The sequence below is a fragment of the Balaenoptera borealis genome (assembly GCF_965194805.1).
Source record: "Balaenoptera borealis genome assembly, chromosome: 6".
In the NCBI taxonomy this organism is placed as follows: Eukaryota; Metazoa; Chordata; class Mammalia; order Artiodactyla; family Balaenopteridae; genus Balaenoptera; species Balaenoptera borealis.
The window spans coordinates 74,245,787-74,263,292 of record NC_138863.1 but is presented as its reverse complement, the minus strand read 5'-3'; the positions used below and the strand labels follow the sequence as shown (position 1 = coordinate 74,263,292).

General features: G+C 39.5%; 1 protein-coding gene across 6 annotated transcripts in view; it reads right to left on the bottom strand.

The window, feature by feature from the left end:
* Nucleotides 1-17,506, bottom strand: part of CYTIP (cytohesin 1 interacting protein) — a gene marked incomplete at its 5' end in the record, with an annotated part of 78,531 nt that overhangs the window by 38,773 nt on the left and 22,252 nt on the right. The window contains one exon of one of the 6 annotated variants that reach the window (XM_082395781.1): nucleotides 1,926-16,730. The exons of the other annotated variants lie outside the window; for them this stretch is intronic. Within the exon in view, the coding sequence (XP_082251907.1) occupies nucleotides 1,926-1,930 (5 nt within the window). Of the gene's footprint in view, nucleotides 1-1,925; nucleotides 16,731-17,506 lie in introns of those variants that run through there. 6 annotated transcript variants of the gene reach the window in all.

The following is a 17,506-nucleotide window of genomic DNA, read 5'->3' as shown; positions in this document are numbered from 1 at the left end:
TTATCAAAATTCAGGGTAAAGAGGTGACAGTGTTCCTTCCTCTTCCTTTAACTAGCACCCTGCGTCACACTCAGGGTTCAGCTTTTACATAACTTGCTCAATGGGAGTGGGCAGAGCCACCCCACAGAACTGAGAAGGGCTTTAGTGCTTTAGAAAGTAGCTTCTTAGAAAGCAAGAAACCTGTTTGGGACTGGAATTTTGTGTAATACTTGGAACAACAAAATACTTACTTGAGATGTACGTAAATTCCCCCTGGCCTTTGAATAAAATCCAAACTTTTTTTTTTTTTTTTTCTTTGCTAACACAGTGTTTTGCTTTTTTTTTTTTTTTTTTTAAATATTTATTTATTTATTTATGGCTGTACTGGGTCTTCGTTTCTGTGCGAGGGCTTTCTCTAGTTGTGGCAAGTGGGGACCACTCTTCATCACAGTGCGCGGGCCTCTCACTATCGCGGCCTCTCTTGTTGCGGAGCACAGGCTCCAGTCGCGCAGGCTCAGTAATTGTGGCTCACGGGCCCAGCCGCTCCGCGGCATGTGGGCTCTTCCCAGACCAGGGCTCGAACCCGTGTCCCCTGCATTGGCAGGCAGATTCTCAACCACTGCGCCACCAGGGAAGCCCCAAAATCCAAACTTTTCAGCCTGTCATTTAAGGTCATGTATGCTCTTGTAGATCCTATGGCGTCATATGAGACCACATCCTGGTCACACTGGCCTTCCTTCTAACCCTCCAACAGAAGCAGTTTCTCCTCAGGGCTTTTGTACTCACTCTTCCTTCTGCCTGAATCACTGCTCTCCCCACCAGTCTTCATTTGTCTTGTTTTCTCTCTCTCTTTCTCAGCCTCTCTCGTCAAATCTCAGCTCAAATGCTATCTACTAGAGAGGCCCCAAATATTCCTAACTGAATGGATAAAGGTGTTAAACAGGCTGCATCCAAACGGAACAGCTCCAAAGAGAGCTTTCACCCTGGAGTTCTCTAAGTAGACACCCCTCCAATCTGCTCACCCCCCAGAGCTGCCTGGATCGGCCCTGCCACCTGTTGGAGACTTGCCTTTGACAATAGCAAGAGAATCAGCAGAGAAGGGCCAGCAGGAAGCAGCTTAATGGAATGCTCCTCACCTTCCCCGTTTTTGTTTTCAGAGTCTAGAAAGGTGGCAGGGGCGGGTAGCGGGAAATGTGTGTGCACCAGAAGGAAGTACAGAAGAGCAATAAGGTAACTTCTTAGAACATCAGAATCCCCTACTTTCTTTCTATCCCTGTCTAATTACAATTTCAGAAAACGATATGCAATCTCAATTTCTTTGATATTCAAATGTAACACAGGGAAGAAGAGTATAGTAGTCACTTCTATGTATAACGTAGCACAGAGACTAACAGTGGGCATCAGTAAGTATTTCTTAACTTTACTGAGTTAAAATAATAAAGCCAAACAAATATAGCACAAGGTAGTAAGTATAGGAGATAAACCACTAACAATACATCTTTCTTTGGTAATCACAGTGTTTGTTAGAATAGAATCAACTATATATAGAACTGAAACTACATATATATTCTGGAAGTCATCAGAAGATACCAGCTGAACTTACAGAATGTTAGACTGGAGGGAACCTCAGAGCCATCTCATCGAACTCCCTTAATTCTCAGATTAAAAAAATAATGCCTAGAAAATGTAAGTCTTGCCAAAGAGACACAGTAATTTAATGGCAGAACTATGGCTGGACTACTTGGTCTCCTTCAACTCAATTCTACAAATATTTATTGAGAATATAGTCATAGTAACAGCTAGGCAATGTGCTAAAGAGTTTAATCCCATAAAACAATGAGAATAGTATTATATTTCTCATTCTTTTCCAGATGAGGATACTGAGGCTAAAACACCTGCCTAACATTACACAGCTGGTACATAGGAGAGCTGGGATTAGAACCCACCTCATCCATTTCCAACGACAAGGTTAACCACTATGCAAAACTGCCTTCCCCAGATTGTGCTAACACTGTACGGATGAGCCAGGTACGACCCCTGCCCTCATGGAGATCAGAATCTGGTAGGAAAGATAGAGAAAAAAAATGTCTCAGTGTGATAGCAATTAAAACAGTGATTCTACCAACCACTCTGAATTTACCAAAGAACAAAACAGTACTCCCTCTACTATAGTTCAACTCATACCCCTAAGAATTTTACAATCTAGATAAAATGTTATTATCTGTACAGAATTAACCATAATAAAAAGGAAAAGTGCCAATTATTGCTTACTATCTTATAGGTTAAATTGTATCTCCCCAAATGATATGTTGAAGTCTTAACCCTTGGTATCTGTGAGTGTCACTCATTTTAGAAATAGGGTCTCTGCAGATGTCATCAGGTTAAGATGGGGTCTTAGGGTGGCCCTAATCTGGTATGACTGGTGTCCTTATAAGAAGAGAAAAATGCCATGTTAAAAACAGACACACAGGAAGAACACAACGTGATGTCAGAGGCAGAGTTTGGATTGTAGGCTTTACAGGTGTAAACTAAGGAACACCAACTATCAACGGCCACCACCAGAAACCGGCAAGAGGCAAGGAAGTATTCTACCCAGAGTCTTAGATGGAACATGGCCCCATGACAGCTTGATTTCAGACTTCTAGCCTCTGCGACTGTGAGGGAAAAAATTCTGTTGTTTTAAGGCACTAGATTTGTGATAATTTGTCACGGTAACTAGGAAATTCATACGCTAGGAAACACATACACTCTCTATTCTTCCTTACATTTAGAGATATTATGACAATATTAAAAGTGCAATGTGCTGTCAATCTCAAGAACAGATAGGTGATTGTTCAGCACCTCATTGGCCAGGATATTAACTCAAAACACAGTGGAAGTTCTTTGAAATAACCAGTATTGAAATTTAATATACAAATATATGACAAAGAATTGTGCTGAATTCAGAAATAGTGACACCTTCTCTTTAGCCAAGCACTGTGGACATTCTATCTCACTAATAAGCTGCAGAGTGGGGGGTCAGAAAGGTTGTGAAATGAATGATTTAACCTAAGATAGTTGGACAGCTGGCCTAGTTCCCAAAAGAGAAGTCTGGGAAATTTTCCATGAAATCCTGACACTGTTTCAAGAGGCAGCAGCTAGGACAGCTCCCTCCTCATCAGTGGAAAAGTACAGAAGTTACTGTCTCCTGACCAAGCACCTGACTATGTTGTCCTGCCTGTGTCAGCCAGAAACTGGTCCATTTTTCTTGTTGGGCAAGGATACTATCTTCTACTTAATAAGGAGTACTTATTTCCAGTGTTGAGCAAACCCATCAATTACAGTATGTAGACCCATTTACACCTCTGAATGTAAAGAGGGGATTGTTGATGTAAAACCAGTAAAAGGAAAAGAGGTCTGAGGAAAAGGCAGTAGCAATGATCTAAGCTCCAGAAGATCTTGCTTCCTTCTCTAGCTCCACCATCTATCAGCCCTGGGGCTTGCTTAGGCAAAGTTAGTACCAATGTGGGGTACGTTTCCCCATATACCCAATGCAGGGAGAAATGCCACATCAATCTGAGGATCAAAATAAATGACATAGGGAATGAAAAAGATCTTTGAGAATGTAAAGTCCTATAACAATTTAAGGGTTTTAAATGTCCCCTGGAGGCTGCTCGAATTTGACACACAACCTACCCTCCTCTGGTACCGTATTTCTAAAGACCATTACACACATTGATTCTATTACACACACTGATTCTATTACACACATCAAAAGGGAGGTGGCAGAGTGTTCCAAATCCAGAGAATGCCATAACATTAGCTACAGAGTAAACTTCAGACTCCATCACATAGTTTACAGTACCTTCCCTAACCCGTGTCCAGCATTCTTTCACAGCTGTATATTCCTGTGTGTGCCCTTACAAGCACACTGCTTATGAAAGGAATAAGGCCATCTGGTTCAGCTTGAGCTCTTAGACCCCTGGGCAAGTTAATAAACTGACCTGGTCTCACTGTCCTTAGCTATAAAATGGGATCAATCATTCTACATATCACTAAATAAAGTATAACAGGACCTAGCACATAGTAACTGCTCAATAAATGTTTCCTGTAATCATTGTTATTATTATTATTCACACTTTTCCCTGCAACTACCCTGGACTGCTGTGCTCCCTGAATATGCATGGTTCTTTCCAACATAACCTTTGTTCATAACACATGGTTCACCTGGATTCACTTATTTCACCTCTATCTGTAGAAATCCTACCCATTCTCCCAGGCCAAGTTTAAATGCTACATCCTTCATGAAGCCTTGCCTGATATCCCCAAGCAGATATGAGCATCACCTCCCCAGAACAACCGAAGTACATCTAAAGGACCTCTCTTATGATAAATCACACTTTGCCCTCTGAAAATTATGTGCACCTGCCTTTCTTCTGTAATAACTTGTAAGCCCCCAGTCCTACCCCAAGACAGAGTTTCTTTCTCATTCCTCTTTGTATCCCTCCTGCCCTTAGAAGAGTGACTTTCTCATAAGAGCTGCTGGGTACGCATTTGATGAATACATCCATAATCTCCCCAAAGCTCTGGCAGTTGATTTATTCTCCTAGTGATTCTTTTCTTTGGGCAATGTAGGTATTTGATGAATAATATTTACTGTGTGCTTAATACTTAATGTAAATTATATTTACTGGGTAGTTTGGCTTAATTATAATGAGAATGAAGTAATTTGGCAGTTTGAAAGGAAAAATCCAATACAGTAATAATATATATTTTTAAACTTTATTTCTATTATGAAAAGTTGCCATCAATTGCAGTATTCACCATTGATTTACTAACTACCTTTCAAGGAAAACTTTCACATTAAATGTGCCCATAGATGGTAAGAAGCATCTTAATTTCAGAAATGTAAAGGGTAAAGTAGAGGTGCAACAACATGAAGAAGTGCAGTCAGGGCTCTTTTCTCCGAATACATATTCCCCTCCGTACCCCAAGATGTACACACATTAAACGAGACTCACCCAGTCAGCCCTGTAGAGCAGAACACAGCCTAGTATCTCATTTATCTCAGACTTTTCTTTTTCTATTGATTGGACCTCACGTTTTGTCCTTCTGCCTCTAGAATGTCTAACATCTGTCTCCTCCTTTCCATGACCACCTGCTGCTTCCAAGCTGAGGCCCTGGGTTCAGTCCTCAACACATACAATAGCAGGCAACGGGTCTCCCAATACAGAGTCTCCCAAACCTAACTATTACTATCTAATCATGTCCTACCCCATGCCTACTGAATTAAGTTTAGACTTCTTAGCCTTGTATTAAAAGTTACCCACAGTCTAATTCTTACCTAATGTTCCAGTCTTAAATTTTAATCTAAATAAATTGACTTAGAGGTGCCAAGATATAATAGCCTTCCTCCTGAGAACATACCTAGCATTGTCATACCTCTGCATCTTTTTTTAAACTATTCCCTCTTCCTAAAACTCCCTTCTATTCATTGAAATCCCCTCTGCTATTAAGAGCTGAGTTCAAATTCCACCTCCCCTGTGAAGTATTCCCTTTTGACAGCAGCCAAAATATCTCATTACCACTACTGAACTCCCATAAAATTTAGTATCTGCCCCATTCACATAACCCTTGGTACATCACCATATAACCCAGTTATTTACTTGCATGGCCATTCTCCTATTAGGACAGGAACCCCAATTTATATCTATTTGTGACCCTCACAGACTTGAACATCTTGGTTTAGTAAAAATTGGATTAACGTATGTCAAATAAGTAAGATTTTTGGAACAGGTAATTTCGTTGATTAGATGTCACATGGCGGTTTCTGAGATGACACGGAGGGAGTCAGACCGAATAAAAATTACTGAAATTAAGAATTTTATTTCAAGCTATTTCGCACGCTCACTCGGTGGGACACTCAGAAGCGTGGTAAAGGTACACACCAGACATGTTTAGAATGCACTAAAAGGTGAAATAGCCACTGTCCCGACCAATTTGTGTTTTTTAGACCAAGTAGAACAAGTGCAAAGTGGAAATTATAAAACGTTAGTTTCAGAGTCAGAGAGGGGGGAAACCAGGGTGTAAGTAATCTACAAAATACCTGTATTTTGCATTAGCGGTGTCAGGAAAAATGTATCATCACCATTTTACAGGAAAGAGAGAAGCAAGGAAAAATAATGCCATTTTGCAGGAAGAGAAAAGGAAGCACTTTATGTCTTTCTCGCTAGTGGTATGACTTCAGCAGATAAGCTCTGTAACACAGAGAATTTCAGCACCGCCCTTCTCCATAAGACTGGAGAGGAATAAAAATGAAGTCTGTGTAAGAGATGCATCTGGAGAGAGACAGTAATTACTGGCCAGGACTGTTTAAAATTCTCGGTAGGACCTCAAAGAAACACAGTGAACATGGCTGAGCAATGGAAGGAAAGCATACCAACTGCTTGGAGGGAGGAACAAAGAGAGGAAAATATAACCCTGGCTTCCAGCTACAAGCTAAAAAACTGAATGAAGGAAAAGCCAGATTGTATCGATCTGTCACTCCTATCCATGATGTGATATTCAACTCCACCATACGTGTATAAGATGTACTTCCCCTCCCTGGTAAGAAGATTGTTAACATTTCCTAGTCTTTCTCATGCTGCTGCATTTCGTCTCCCTAAATAATACCTATCATAAGGGCCAAGTGTGTTTATGTCACATATTTTGTCTTACACACCTGGCAAAAATTCTGTACATATTACATACCGATACAGAACCAAGTAGGGAATGTTTCCTTCCCTCTTGACTCCAGAAAACAGACCCAAGATTTCACTCCCAGAACCAAGGGTTGTAAGGTGTTTTTTTGCCAGGCTACTGACTCCCATCTTTCCCTGGCTTTGAGAGTCAATTTACTAACTAGCTTTTAAAGTAGATTTTTCAAAATAGATGTTTTTGAAATATCCTTTCTAAAATGCAGGGATAGGGACTTCCTTCGTGGTGCAGTGGTTAGGAATCTGCCTGCTAATGCAGGGGACGTGGGTTCGAGCCCTGGTCCAGGATGATCCCACATGCCGTGGAGCAACTAAGCCCGTGTGCCACAACTACTGAGCCTGCGCTCTAGAGCTGGCAAGCCACAACTACTGAGCCCACGTGCCACAACTACTGAAGCCCACGTGCCTAGAGCCCGTGCTCTGCAACAAGAGAGGCCACGACAATGAGAAGCCCAAGCACCGCAACAAAGAGTAGCCCCCGCTCGCCACAACTAGAGGAAGCCCGTGAGCAGCAATGAAGACCCAATGCAGCCAAAAATAAAAATAAAATAAATAAATTTTTTTTTTTAATTAAAAAGAATTAGCCAGGAACCTTTAAAAAGATAAAATAAAATGCAGGGATAACATGAGCAATGGTGTTCACTACGATTAACTGATTCGTTTTCCAATTACTGCTAACCGATGACTTTATTTTTCAAAGGGTAGAAATTCCCTTAAATAGTAAAGAGTTCACAAGTGCATAGCAATATTGATTTGTCACTCTCCACTGAACCCGTTGCTTGCTGTTTGCTATCCTTTGCTTAATGGTTTGGCTTTTGAAACATGGCTCACTCTTTCAAGCAACTGGAACAAAAACCCCCTAAATTAGTGAACTCTCCAGGAAAAAGAGTATACTTATCCGCAATGCTGGGTAGGGGGGTTGGGTAGGGACACACTAGGAAGTAAAACAGCCTTTGTCATTTTCAGGTGAACCGCCTTGCCCTAGTGTGACTTCCCCTTTCCTCCACTTTTGGAATGCGATTTCCCTAGAGGCAGGAATCATGTCATGGAAACTTTAGACTGCATGGGACTTTGAAGATTGTCTAGTCCTTGCTCAACAAACCCTGAACCCCTCTTTGTCATTCTCCAAGGAAGAAGTAGTTAGTTATTTACTCGATTCCATGGGCTTGTGAAGGTTTTAGGTGTGGAGAGGAATGCAGTTCTGCTATTTTGCTTTTAAGTACTGAAAGTCTGTTAGTTTTATTTAATTTTGTGATTGCCTTTCTTTTTATTTCCTTTTTTAGCCCCACTTTTTTTTTTTTTTTGCTGAAACTCTAACACAGTTTGCAAAGACACACACAAAACTGGCATGCAAACCAGGTTTGAAAAAAAGTAGGGCAGGCTGGGAGGAAACAAGTAGACTCCCCAGAAGAAATTGTACTTGGCATTAATTTTTCTATTTACATTCTTTTTTTTCTTTTTTACAGCTGGTATTTGAACTGCTAAGAATAAGCAAGACACAATGGGCTTTACAAAGGGAAGGAAAGAAGATAAACATTGAACCCAAATGCCAACATCATAGATTAAATAAAATTTCCCCCAATTCTATGAACGTTTCATCCCTAGCTTTAAAAGTGCAGTATTTTTTTTTCTTACCAAGGTTAACACCATACACTCTGTACATTTCTTCTTGTTCCACATATCTGGTAGATGAGAAGCCATTATAAAGTTTGAGCTGGAGAGACCTTAAAAATTAACCAATGCCCTCATTGACTAATATGGACAGTTCGATGCAAAGAGGTAAACCGACTTGGGTCATTGGGAGCAGCTGTAGAACAAGGCAAAGGTCTCCTACCTCAAAGAGCAATGCTCTTCCTGCCAAACCACACTACCTTTTACTGGAAGATCATCATTAGAACCCACTTTGCCGTTTTCTCACCTTTCTTCATAAATCCAAATTCTCAATCATTTTTATGGTCTTTCAACTAATCTGTAAAATTTCAACATGGCACAGGTAATTTTTCAATAAAATACAAAATAATCAGTTCATTTTGTTGTAATGGTATCAAAAGTTCCAGCTCTCTAAACTTACTATCTTTCTATTCCTCCTAGTAAAAATAATTCTTTGCTATTTTCTGACTTTAGACCAAATTCTCATACATATTTCTGTTTTTGCTCTTTTCCTACTCTTTTTCATGTGCTACAGATCAGATTGCTAAGATTTCTGAAGCCTGACACAAGAATCGTTTAGTACTCAATCCTGCTGCCTACTGCCTGTCATCCATCCATCAATTCAAAAATGAATATGTAGGAATGTATTTCACAGTCTTGGCAGGACAAATTTTTTAAAGACTCTTACTGATTTACAACATTATACTAAATTGCTAGAAATATACTCTGACAAAAAATAACTCTCAATACTAAAACATAATTATAGGAAAGCAAAAAAAAAAAAAAAAAAAAACCTGGAAAAAAGTCCAAGATAAAACAACTCTAAATGAAACTGCTTTTCTTTTTACTTATTCTTCTAAATTAAATAAATCTAAGACTTTTTTTTTGTCCTTGATTATTTAAGGTAGAAAGAAAAGGAGATAGAATACAGATTCAATCATGGTAACTGGAATTTCATTAGAAAATAAAATTAATATGTTAAAGCAAAAAAATCCATTGTACTAAAATATGCACCCTGAATTAGCATGACCTTTTTTCATGGGAAGGAAAAATATCATGGATATAAGGAATCTCACTCTCTAATAAATATTCTATCCACTGAGCCCTTTCTGTCTCAGGTGGAAAGCTAAGGAGATGCAAAGTTAATTTAATATACACATAATAAAGTTTTTAAAATACATGTGGACATTGTCACAGACTTTTTGTTCAATATCAGTGTACGTAAGAATAAGAATTTGGGGTAGTCATTGCGAAAACATCCTAAGTGTGCTGCCTAGAAAAAGTATGCCTTTTTTCCTCTGGAAGAATAAAATGGGAAGAAAGAAGAAGAAAGAAAAGCATAGGGGAAGGAGGAGAGAAAAAAAGGAGAAGAAGAAAGAAAATCAGCAGGGGGAAGAGAAGGTTGAAGACTCTTCCTGAGTTATGGTGAAGACTTTCTCAGCAGGACAAAGATGATCCTATTTGACTCCCAAACTCTTTTTTAACTTCAAAATTCATGTCTTTTTGTCCAACTGTCCCTTCACATCACCTTTCTATCCACAATGAAGTTCACCTACAATCTCAAAATCAACAAGTATGATTGGAGTATGAAACATCCTTGGCATAATCCCATTCCTCTGCTTCATTTATAGACAAAGAAACTTAGGTAGAAACAGGGTATTCAGTTTGCCCAAGAACACATAGAAACCTATTCTAAATAAGTTAGAAGAAATAAGTTAATTCCAAAACAGAATTACTCTGGGCAGGAGGTGGTGGGATGGTCCTTTAGATCAGTTTACCAAAAAATTTATAACTGAATATTTAGAAAAGATATATTGTCTGTCCTCAAGTGTTCCATCCCATGTATATGAAGACACTAAGTTGAAGGACTCAGAATGACCTTTTATTAAAAGTTGTCACAGGAGTATATCTTCCTGGTCCTTGAGGTTCTTAACCAGAAGAGTTGGAGCTGAACTAGTTGGTGAAAAAGCAAACTTCCTTCACTGAGTTTATTTCATGTAGAAGAAACTTCAATATGGAAAGTAACTTTAGAATAAAGAAAACCCCAATTTTAGTCTTTCATAGGTTGTGGATATCTGGGAGGTGATTCAGAGAAGAAATCAGGAAGAAGCTAAGACCTTAATGACAGGGTTTGGATAAAGCATGATAGATAAATGACTTGATATCAGTCTTTTGATTATCTAAAAGAGGACATGACTGACGTCCTCAGATATCCCAGTAAGAACAACCTGGTCATTACTCTTCAGATGATTACTTGAGGTGGTGCTTTCCAGAAAAGAAGACCATTTGACATTAGCATGTATTGTCAAGGGAATTTGTGAAGTGTCTTTTTCCTAAGTTCTACAAAGTTAGGCAAGACATCTGGGGAAGAGGGTTGGATGAAACCCAGTGACTACATATAAGAACTGAGCATGTGGGACTTCCCTCGTGGTCCAGTGGTTAGGATTCGGTGCTTTCACTGCCGTGGCCCAGGTTCAGTCCCTGGTCGGGAAATTAAGATTCTGCATGCTGTGTGGCACGGCCAAAAAAAAAAAAGAACTGAGCATGGAAGAAGTGAGTATCATCAAGCACCCATCTAACCCTAAGAAATCAAGCAAATGACCAAGAATGTGGAAAAAAGAAAATATATCCTATTCTCTAAAAACAAAAACAAAACACCATAAAACAACAACAAAAAAATAAACAAAATCAGGAGGTAAAAAGGAAATTGCCTTAGTCTGTCTCCTAGCATTTGCAGAAGAGAACACGCTGTTTGCATCTACAAGGACTGAAAGATACTATCAAAACTTATCAGTTTATGGGGTCATATTTCCTGCCAGACTAACCTAATTGTCTTTAACTCACTTTTAATCTGAGTGGGTGTGGTGAGAACTGCTGATGTTGCTTAACAGCACTTGGTGTTGGTGTTAAATATAGAAAATTCACAAAAAGATTCTTATCTACAGAAGAATGGAAAACATTGTTACACATGATGAAAGAGTCGGAGAGAAAGGAAGTTGGGAAACGTCCCCCATCCTGCCACACATTTCATCTATGAACAAAGCTCTGACTGGCCTCAAAGGAAGCTCTGTGCCAAAAAGAAATAGTTGAATATGTAGTGGGGACTGAAAATCAGATCCATTATGAATAACATTACCAAAATATATATGTATGTATTACCTGAAGGTATGGTGGAAAAATGACACACTTCAAAACTGAAAACAGGATAACTAAATATTGTTGAGGTGCAAAGAGAATCAATTCTGAACATTATAACATTTAATATAACAGAAAAAAGATTTGAAACAAAAAATCACAAGAAAGAGCTTTTCTTTAAAAATAGCAGTTTTAAGACTTTAACATGCAATTTTCTGTGACCCTAATTCTCATACTAGCCTACACATCAGTTGGCTCTTGTTAGTATAGTTGAAGATGGAAAGACACGTTAGAGGTTCTCTCTTCTCATAAACCTACCACATGACAGAGCTCACCTCTAAAAACAGATGAAGAAAACAAAGGCATAAGGCATATATAGCAAAATATTTAAAGACTCCCCATGTCAGCATATTGGGTAAACAACCACTGGCATTACTTATAATTGGAGTTACTGTCTACGAGAGTTGTTAGAGTTGATAAACTTTAACACATAAGAATAACCACTGTACATCCAATTTTTGAGGAAACAACCCTATTGTCCTTGGGCAAGTATATCTCTTTGATATCCTTTAATAAATCACATTGAAAATTTTTGGTTTAGAAAATATAATCATGGTAATTAGACACCAAAACCAATCATACAATTTCTTTACATACCCCTTGCTTTACACTCTTTACATACAGAAAAACTGGAGTTAATGGTCTGAATTAGATGTAACTTTTACCCAGACAGAATCTGTGAAAATTCGATTCAAAACAACAAATTTTAGCAAAGGTCTACTACCTACCTGGCTCTAAGCTAAGGGAAAGCAATGCTGAAGTTATTAAAACCTCATCTCAGCCCTGCATGAGCCTACAGTCTGGTAAGAAATCAACATGCCCACTTCCATAGCTTACAAGACAGAAAATGATACAAAGCACTTCAAGAAGACAGAAGAGAAAGAGTAATTTCTTCTTGAGGTGGCATAGGAGTTGCCATTGAAGGACAAAGAGAAATTTAAAGAATCAGTATAATTCCAATAGTGAGATGTGGTGGCCAGGAAAGAATCAACATTTCCCATGTGAATGAGCTTATTAAGGAGAGCCATTAAGAGAAAACACAGAGAGAGAACTGATCAGAGATTGGTAATGAGACTGGTGTTTCAGGACTGTGGGATGCTTAGTAAGGGATAACTACCATGCACTTTATTAGGGCTGGATGGGTAAGGCCCCTTGTCTATTATACCAAATAATTTGAACTTGATTCAACAATCAAAGGGGAAGAAATAGAGTTACAGATGTAGAAATCAAACTTATGGTTACCAGGGGATAAGGGGGCAGGGGGAGGGATAAATTAGGAGATTGGGATTGACATATACACACTACTATATATAAAATAGATAACTAATAAGGACCTACTGTAGAGCACAGGGAACTCTACTCAATACTCTGTAATGGCCTATATGGGAAAAGAATCTACAAAAGAGTAGATATATGTATATGTATGACTGATTTGCTTTGTTGTGCACCGGAAACTAACACATTATAAATCAACTATACTCAAATAAAAATTTTAAAAAAAAATCAAAGGGGAATCACTTTTTTTTTGGCCTCTCCACGTGGCTTGTGGGATCTTAGTTCTCCAACCAGGGATTGAACCCGGGGCCACAGCAATGAAAGCGCCGAGTTCTAACCACTGGACCACCAGGGAACGCTGAAGGGAATCACTCATTTTTTGAGGAGAGGCATAAGTTAACTAAATAGGAATTTTAGGAAAATTGACTTGGCATTGGGTTATAAGAGAATTGAAGGGAGAAAGCTAAAGACCAGTTCAGTTAATGCCATAATCTTAGAAACAGGCAATAAAGGCTTGAACTAGATCAGTGCCAGTGGGGGAAAACGGGAAAGAGTAGAAGCCAGAAGCACTGGAGAGGAATAAGCAATAGGACTTTGTGCCTCCTGGATATGAGGAGCAATAGAGGGAGAGGATGACTGAACCATCCTGGGGAACAGGAAGGATGATGGGCAGTGATGACGAGGAGCCTAATGATTTTGCTCCATCTTTTGATCTGAATTTCACTGCCACCACTCCAGTCAAGATCCAGCAAACTGTGCTCAACCTCTGACGTCCAAAAATTAAAATCACACTGGGAAATCTAATTCTCTCTTTAGCCCACACTACAGAAGCCATTTTCAATGGCAACTCAACAAGTGTCAAGATTCTGTAGCTTTCCAAAAACAGTAATTCTGAAAGCCACACTAAATGTACACCTTGAACTCGACTAGATAATTTTGTCTGACCATCCCTTTAGACCAATGTCCAATCAGAGAATCTGACTTGAGTATCAAGAGGCTGTCGTGAAATTCATGTTTCAGTTGCTTTCTCTTCCTATATCAGGCAACCCCCAGTGGTTACCAAGAGGTTATGCTCTACCAAAGAATTTTATCAATAGGGGAAGAACTTGGTCAGTGATAGGTAGGCAGCTGGAGGTTGGCCTTTAATGACCTATTCAAAAGCAATGGTTTAAAGTAGTTTAAATGTTAAAAATAATAATAAAGCATAAGCCACCACCTGACCTCCCCTCTTAGCACTAAATTAAAGGGAGGATGGAGTCAAGCAATACTCAGGATAGCCACTTGGGTGGAGATATCAGTAGGTAACATGACAGAAAGCTTCCACAGGTAGCCAGACGTATTTAGCCAAAGACGTTGACCTTGTCTGTCTGATAGTTTTCCAAATACACTTAATTGTGAGTACAACAAGCTTTTTTTCCATTGTATTTCTGGTTCTAAGCCCTTGCATCATCACTGAACCTTAATGACTGCTTGTTCCAACTCTATCGAAGCCAAAATGGGAAGAAGAGCAGAGCCCTTGGAGCTTGCATGCCCCAGTTAAGACTCCTCTCAGGGAAGACCACAAGTATGTGCATTACAGTTGTACGTGTGCATGTGGTGGGGGTCAGAGATTATTCCTAGGGGCCAAGTTGGTCTGAGCTAGGTGTCAGTTCAAAGGACACCAAGAGAGAACTAATATGTCAATTTCCAGAGAGCAGGGGAGGTTGAGAGCTGAGTGAGGAAACCAAGTGTGAGAAGATGAAGGGTAGTTCAGAGGAGATGACGGAGAAACAAAGACAAAATAACATGTAACAAGAATGGGTTCTGAAACAAATTCTGTGAACAAGGGCATCCATCCTATCTCCACCTCTCTCTTTTGCACAGCTTACTTTGCTTGGCTTGGTCAAGAAACGTGTTTTTCAAAACCAGACCTCAGCTGGTGTTACAGACTAGTTTCAGTACCAGAAGGCCAACATAGATACTGTCAGTGCTCTGATAGTCACCTATAATATTTATCCCCCCCAAGGCTAAGACTAAATAAGACACAGCCTTCACACTTGGCTCTTATCTTTCCTACCCAGAGTTTCACCTTCATACTAATTTAACCACTGCCAAACATGCAAAACTTTTGAGCAGTGCAGGTGAGCTTCACTAGAAAGGGGCAGGGCTTTACGCGCTGACCGTGGTTCCTAGAGGATGCACAGTTTCAGTGCATCTGTTCACATGAAACTGAGCCTAGCACTGGCCCCTCTTTCCCCTTCACAATCAAAATGGCACTTCTCAGAAACCTCCTGGACAAAGAAGACAGCTCAAAGGCATCTACTAGCTACCCCAAGGGAATCATTTCATAAGCACCTTTCCTAGTAACCCCTAGCAATTGTCCCTTGTGAGATCTTATACCCTTTTGAGATAATGGACAGCATATTCGCAAGCATGAGCCACCACCTCCCCTCCCTTGTTAGCCCAGAACAGTGCAAAGAGCTGCCTCCTCCCAATCTGGATTCAACAATTCTATCTCCTAGACATTAATTGAGCACCTACTGTATACACATATAGGAAATAAACGTCTGGACAATAGAGCGATGGATCTAAAATAAAAAGATACTTGTAACAAGTTGTATTTTCCAAAGATGGCCTCACCCATATAGCTTATCCCACACAATCTACTTAACAATGTGACTTTTGAGAGGCAGGGTATACATTCTTTCTCCTTGAATCTGGGTAAGCCCATGGCTACTGCAACAATGATGTTATGTGGCATCCAAGGGTAAGTTATAAAAGAAAATACAGCTTCTGCATAGTTCTCTTGGGATGCTTGGAACCCAACCACCACACTCGAGGAAGCCAAGCAGCTACATGGAAAAACCATGTGTAGGTGTCCCAGCCGCCACCTCATCTGAGGTCTCACTGACAGCCAGCATCAAACACCACACACGTGAACAATTGAGACTTCAGGTAATTGTAGCCCCCAGCCTCTGAGCCACCCCAGCTGATGCTAAGTGCAGCAAAGGTGAGATTTTCCCAGTGAGCCCTGCCCAAATGGCAGATCTGTGAGCAAAATAAATGTTGTCTTTAGTTTAAGCCACTAAATCTTGGGATTATTTGTTACTTAACAATACATAACCAGGACAGCACACATAGCATGACCTCAGAGAGCTTACAGTCAATTCAGGGAAATAAATATGTTCACAAATAACTATAATATGTCAAGGTATGACACAAGTACCTTAAGGGATCCAAAAACTAAAATGAATATGTATGCATATGTGTGTATATCTTGATTTATGCATAGACAATTTTGAAATACATAAAAAATTAATAATAGTTACCTCTATGGAGTAGCCCTTGGGTGTAAGGGATGGAAGTCTTCTTTTTGTTTCCCTATCTCTTTGTATGTTTTAGTCCTTACCTTATACATGCACTTACTTTTGTAGCTTCAAAAACAGTTTAATTTGTAAAATAAAGATGAAATAAAGAGGAAAAGAGCTAAACAAGTGCTGCTGGTACCCCATGAGGACTGTACTAGGGACCCCATGAGGACAGGAGGCAACCAAGCTGCTGGGAATCACTGCATTTTCTCTCTGTGTCCCAGTTTTCACATCTATATAAAAACAGTACCAACCTCATATGGTTTTTGTGAAAATTAAAGTGCTGTAGAAGTACCTGACACAGTAGCAAGCACTCAATAAATATTAATGAAAATAAGATATCCTGAGTGGCTGAGCACTGGCTCGGCATGTGGACACAGGGTCACAAGTGGCAGAATCAGACAGTGGCTTTAGGAAGAAAGACATTCTCTCTCCTCCCTAGATTAAAGGATAAAAAGGAACCGGCATTCTTAGGTGCCATTGCAAGAGAGAATATAAGATGACTTTGATAACAATGTTAGAACTTCTGCAAATGCCACATTGACTTACATTTTCCAACATGTTAAAAGACCACTAAATTAAAACTTTCCACCCCACTTCCCCATTCTTCTTCCCCTTCATGGTTTTCATTGAGTGTGACAAGCTGTCTGTGTATTACAGATGACTGCCTTCCATAGGAGGCCAAGGAGACTAGGTGTTTACAGTAATTTTGCATCTAACGTTTAGCTTCTCCCTGTATTTTGAGAAACCAGTTATTATCTCAACTATGGCAAAGGAACACCAATCTTTCCATTTGTTCTCATATATAGTTTTCCCATTCAAATTATCAATACATAGTATGGAGTAGGTCACCCAAAAGATGGAGTGTTGTAAGTCATCTTCTTCCTCCCCAGAGTGTCCCATGTTCTAAAAAGTTTGTGAAAGTGTGATCTAGTTCTGAAGGGCTGGAGTTGTCTAAAGGAAATGGAGGAGGTGAAGTTGTCCATGAGATTACATGGTGTGAGAGCGTAACCATGGTATTTCATAATCGACAATGAGTTGTCTTAAGTTTTGTAGATTTCAGGGTAGTGGAATCATCGCTCTGCTTGCTAAGTCACATGACTAATGAGCAGTTCCTCTCTGACTCAAGGACTTCTGTTGTTTCCTGTTTGGTTTAACTTATCTAAGTATCTTAGAAACCGATAAAATATTATTACAGCTCCTTAAAGATGGCTGGACTTAATGTTTTTTCTTATGAACTAGGTGTTTTACCTCATTCAAATTACTGGCATTTCAGAAAAATTTTTTTATCTCCATTTTCCTTTCTTTAACTTAAAGATGATTCCA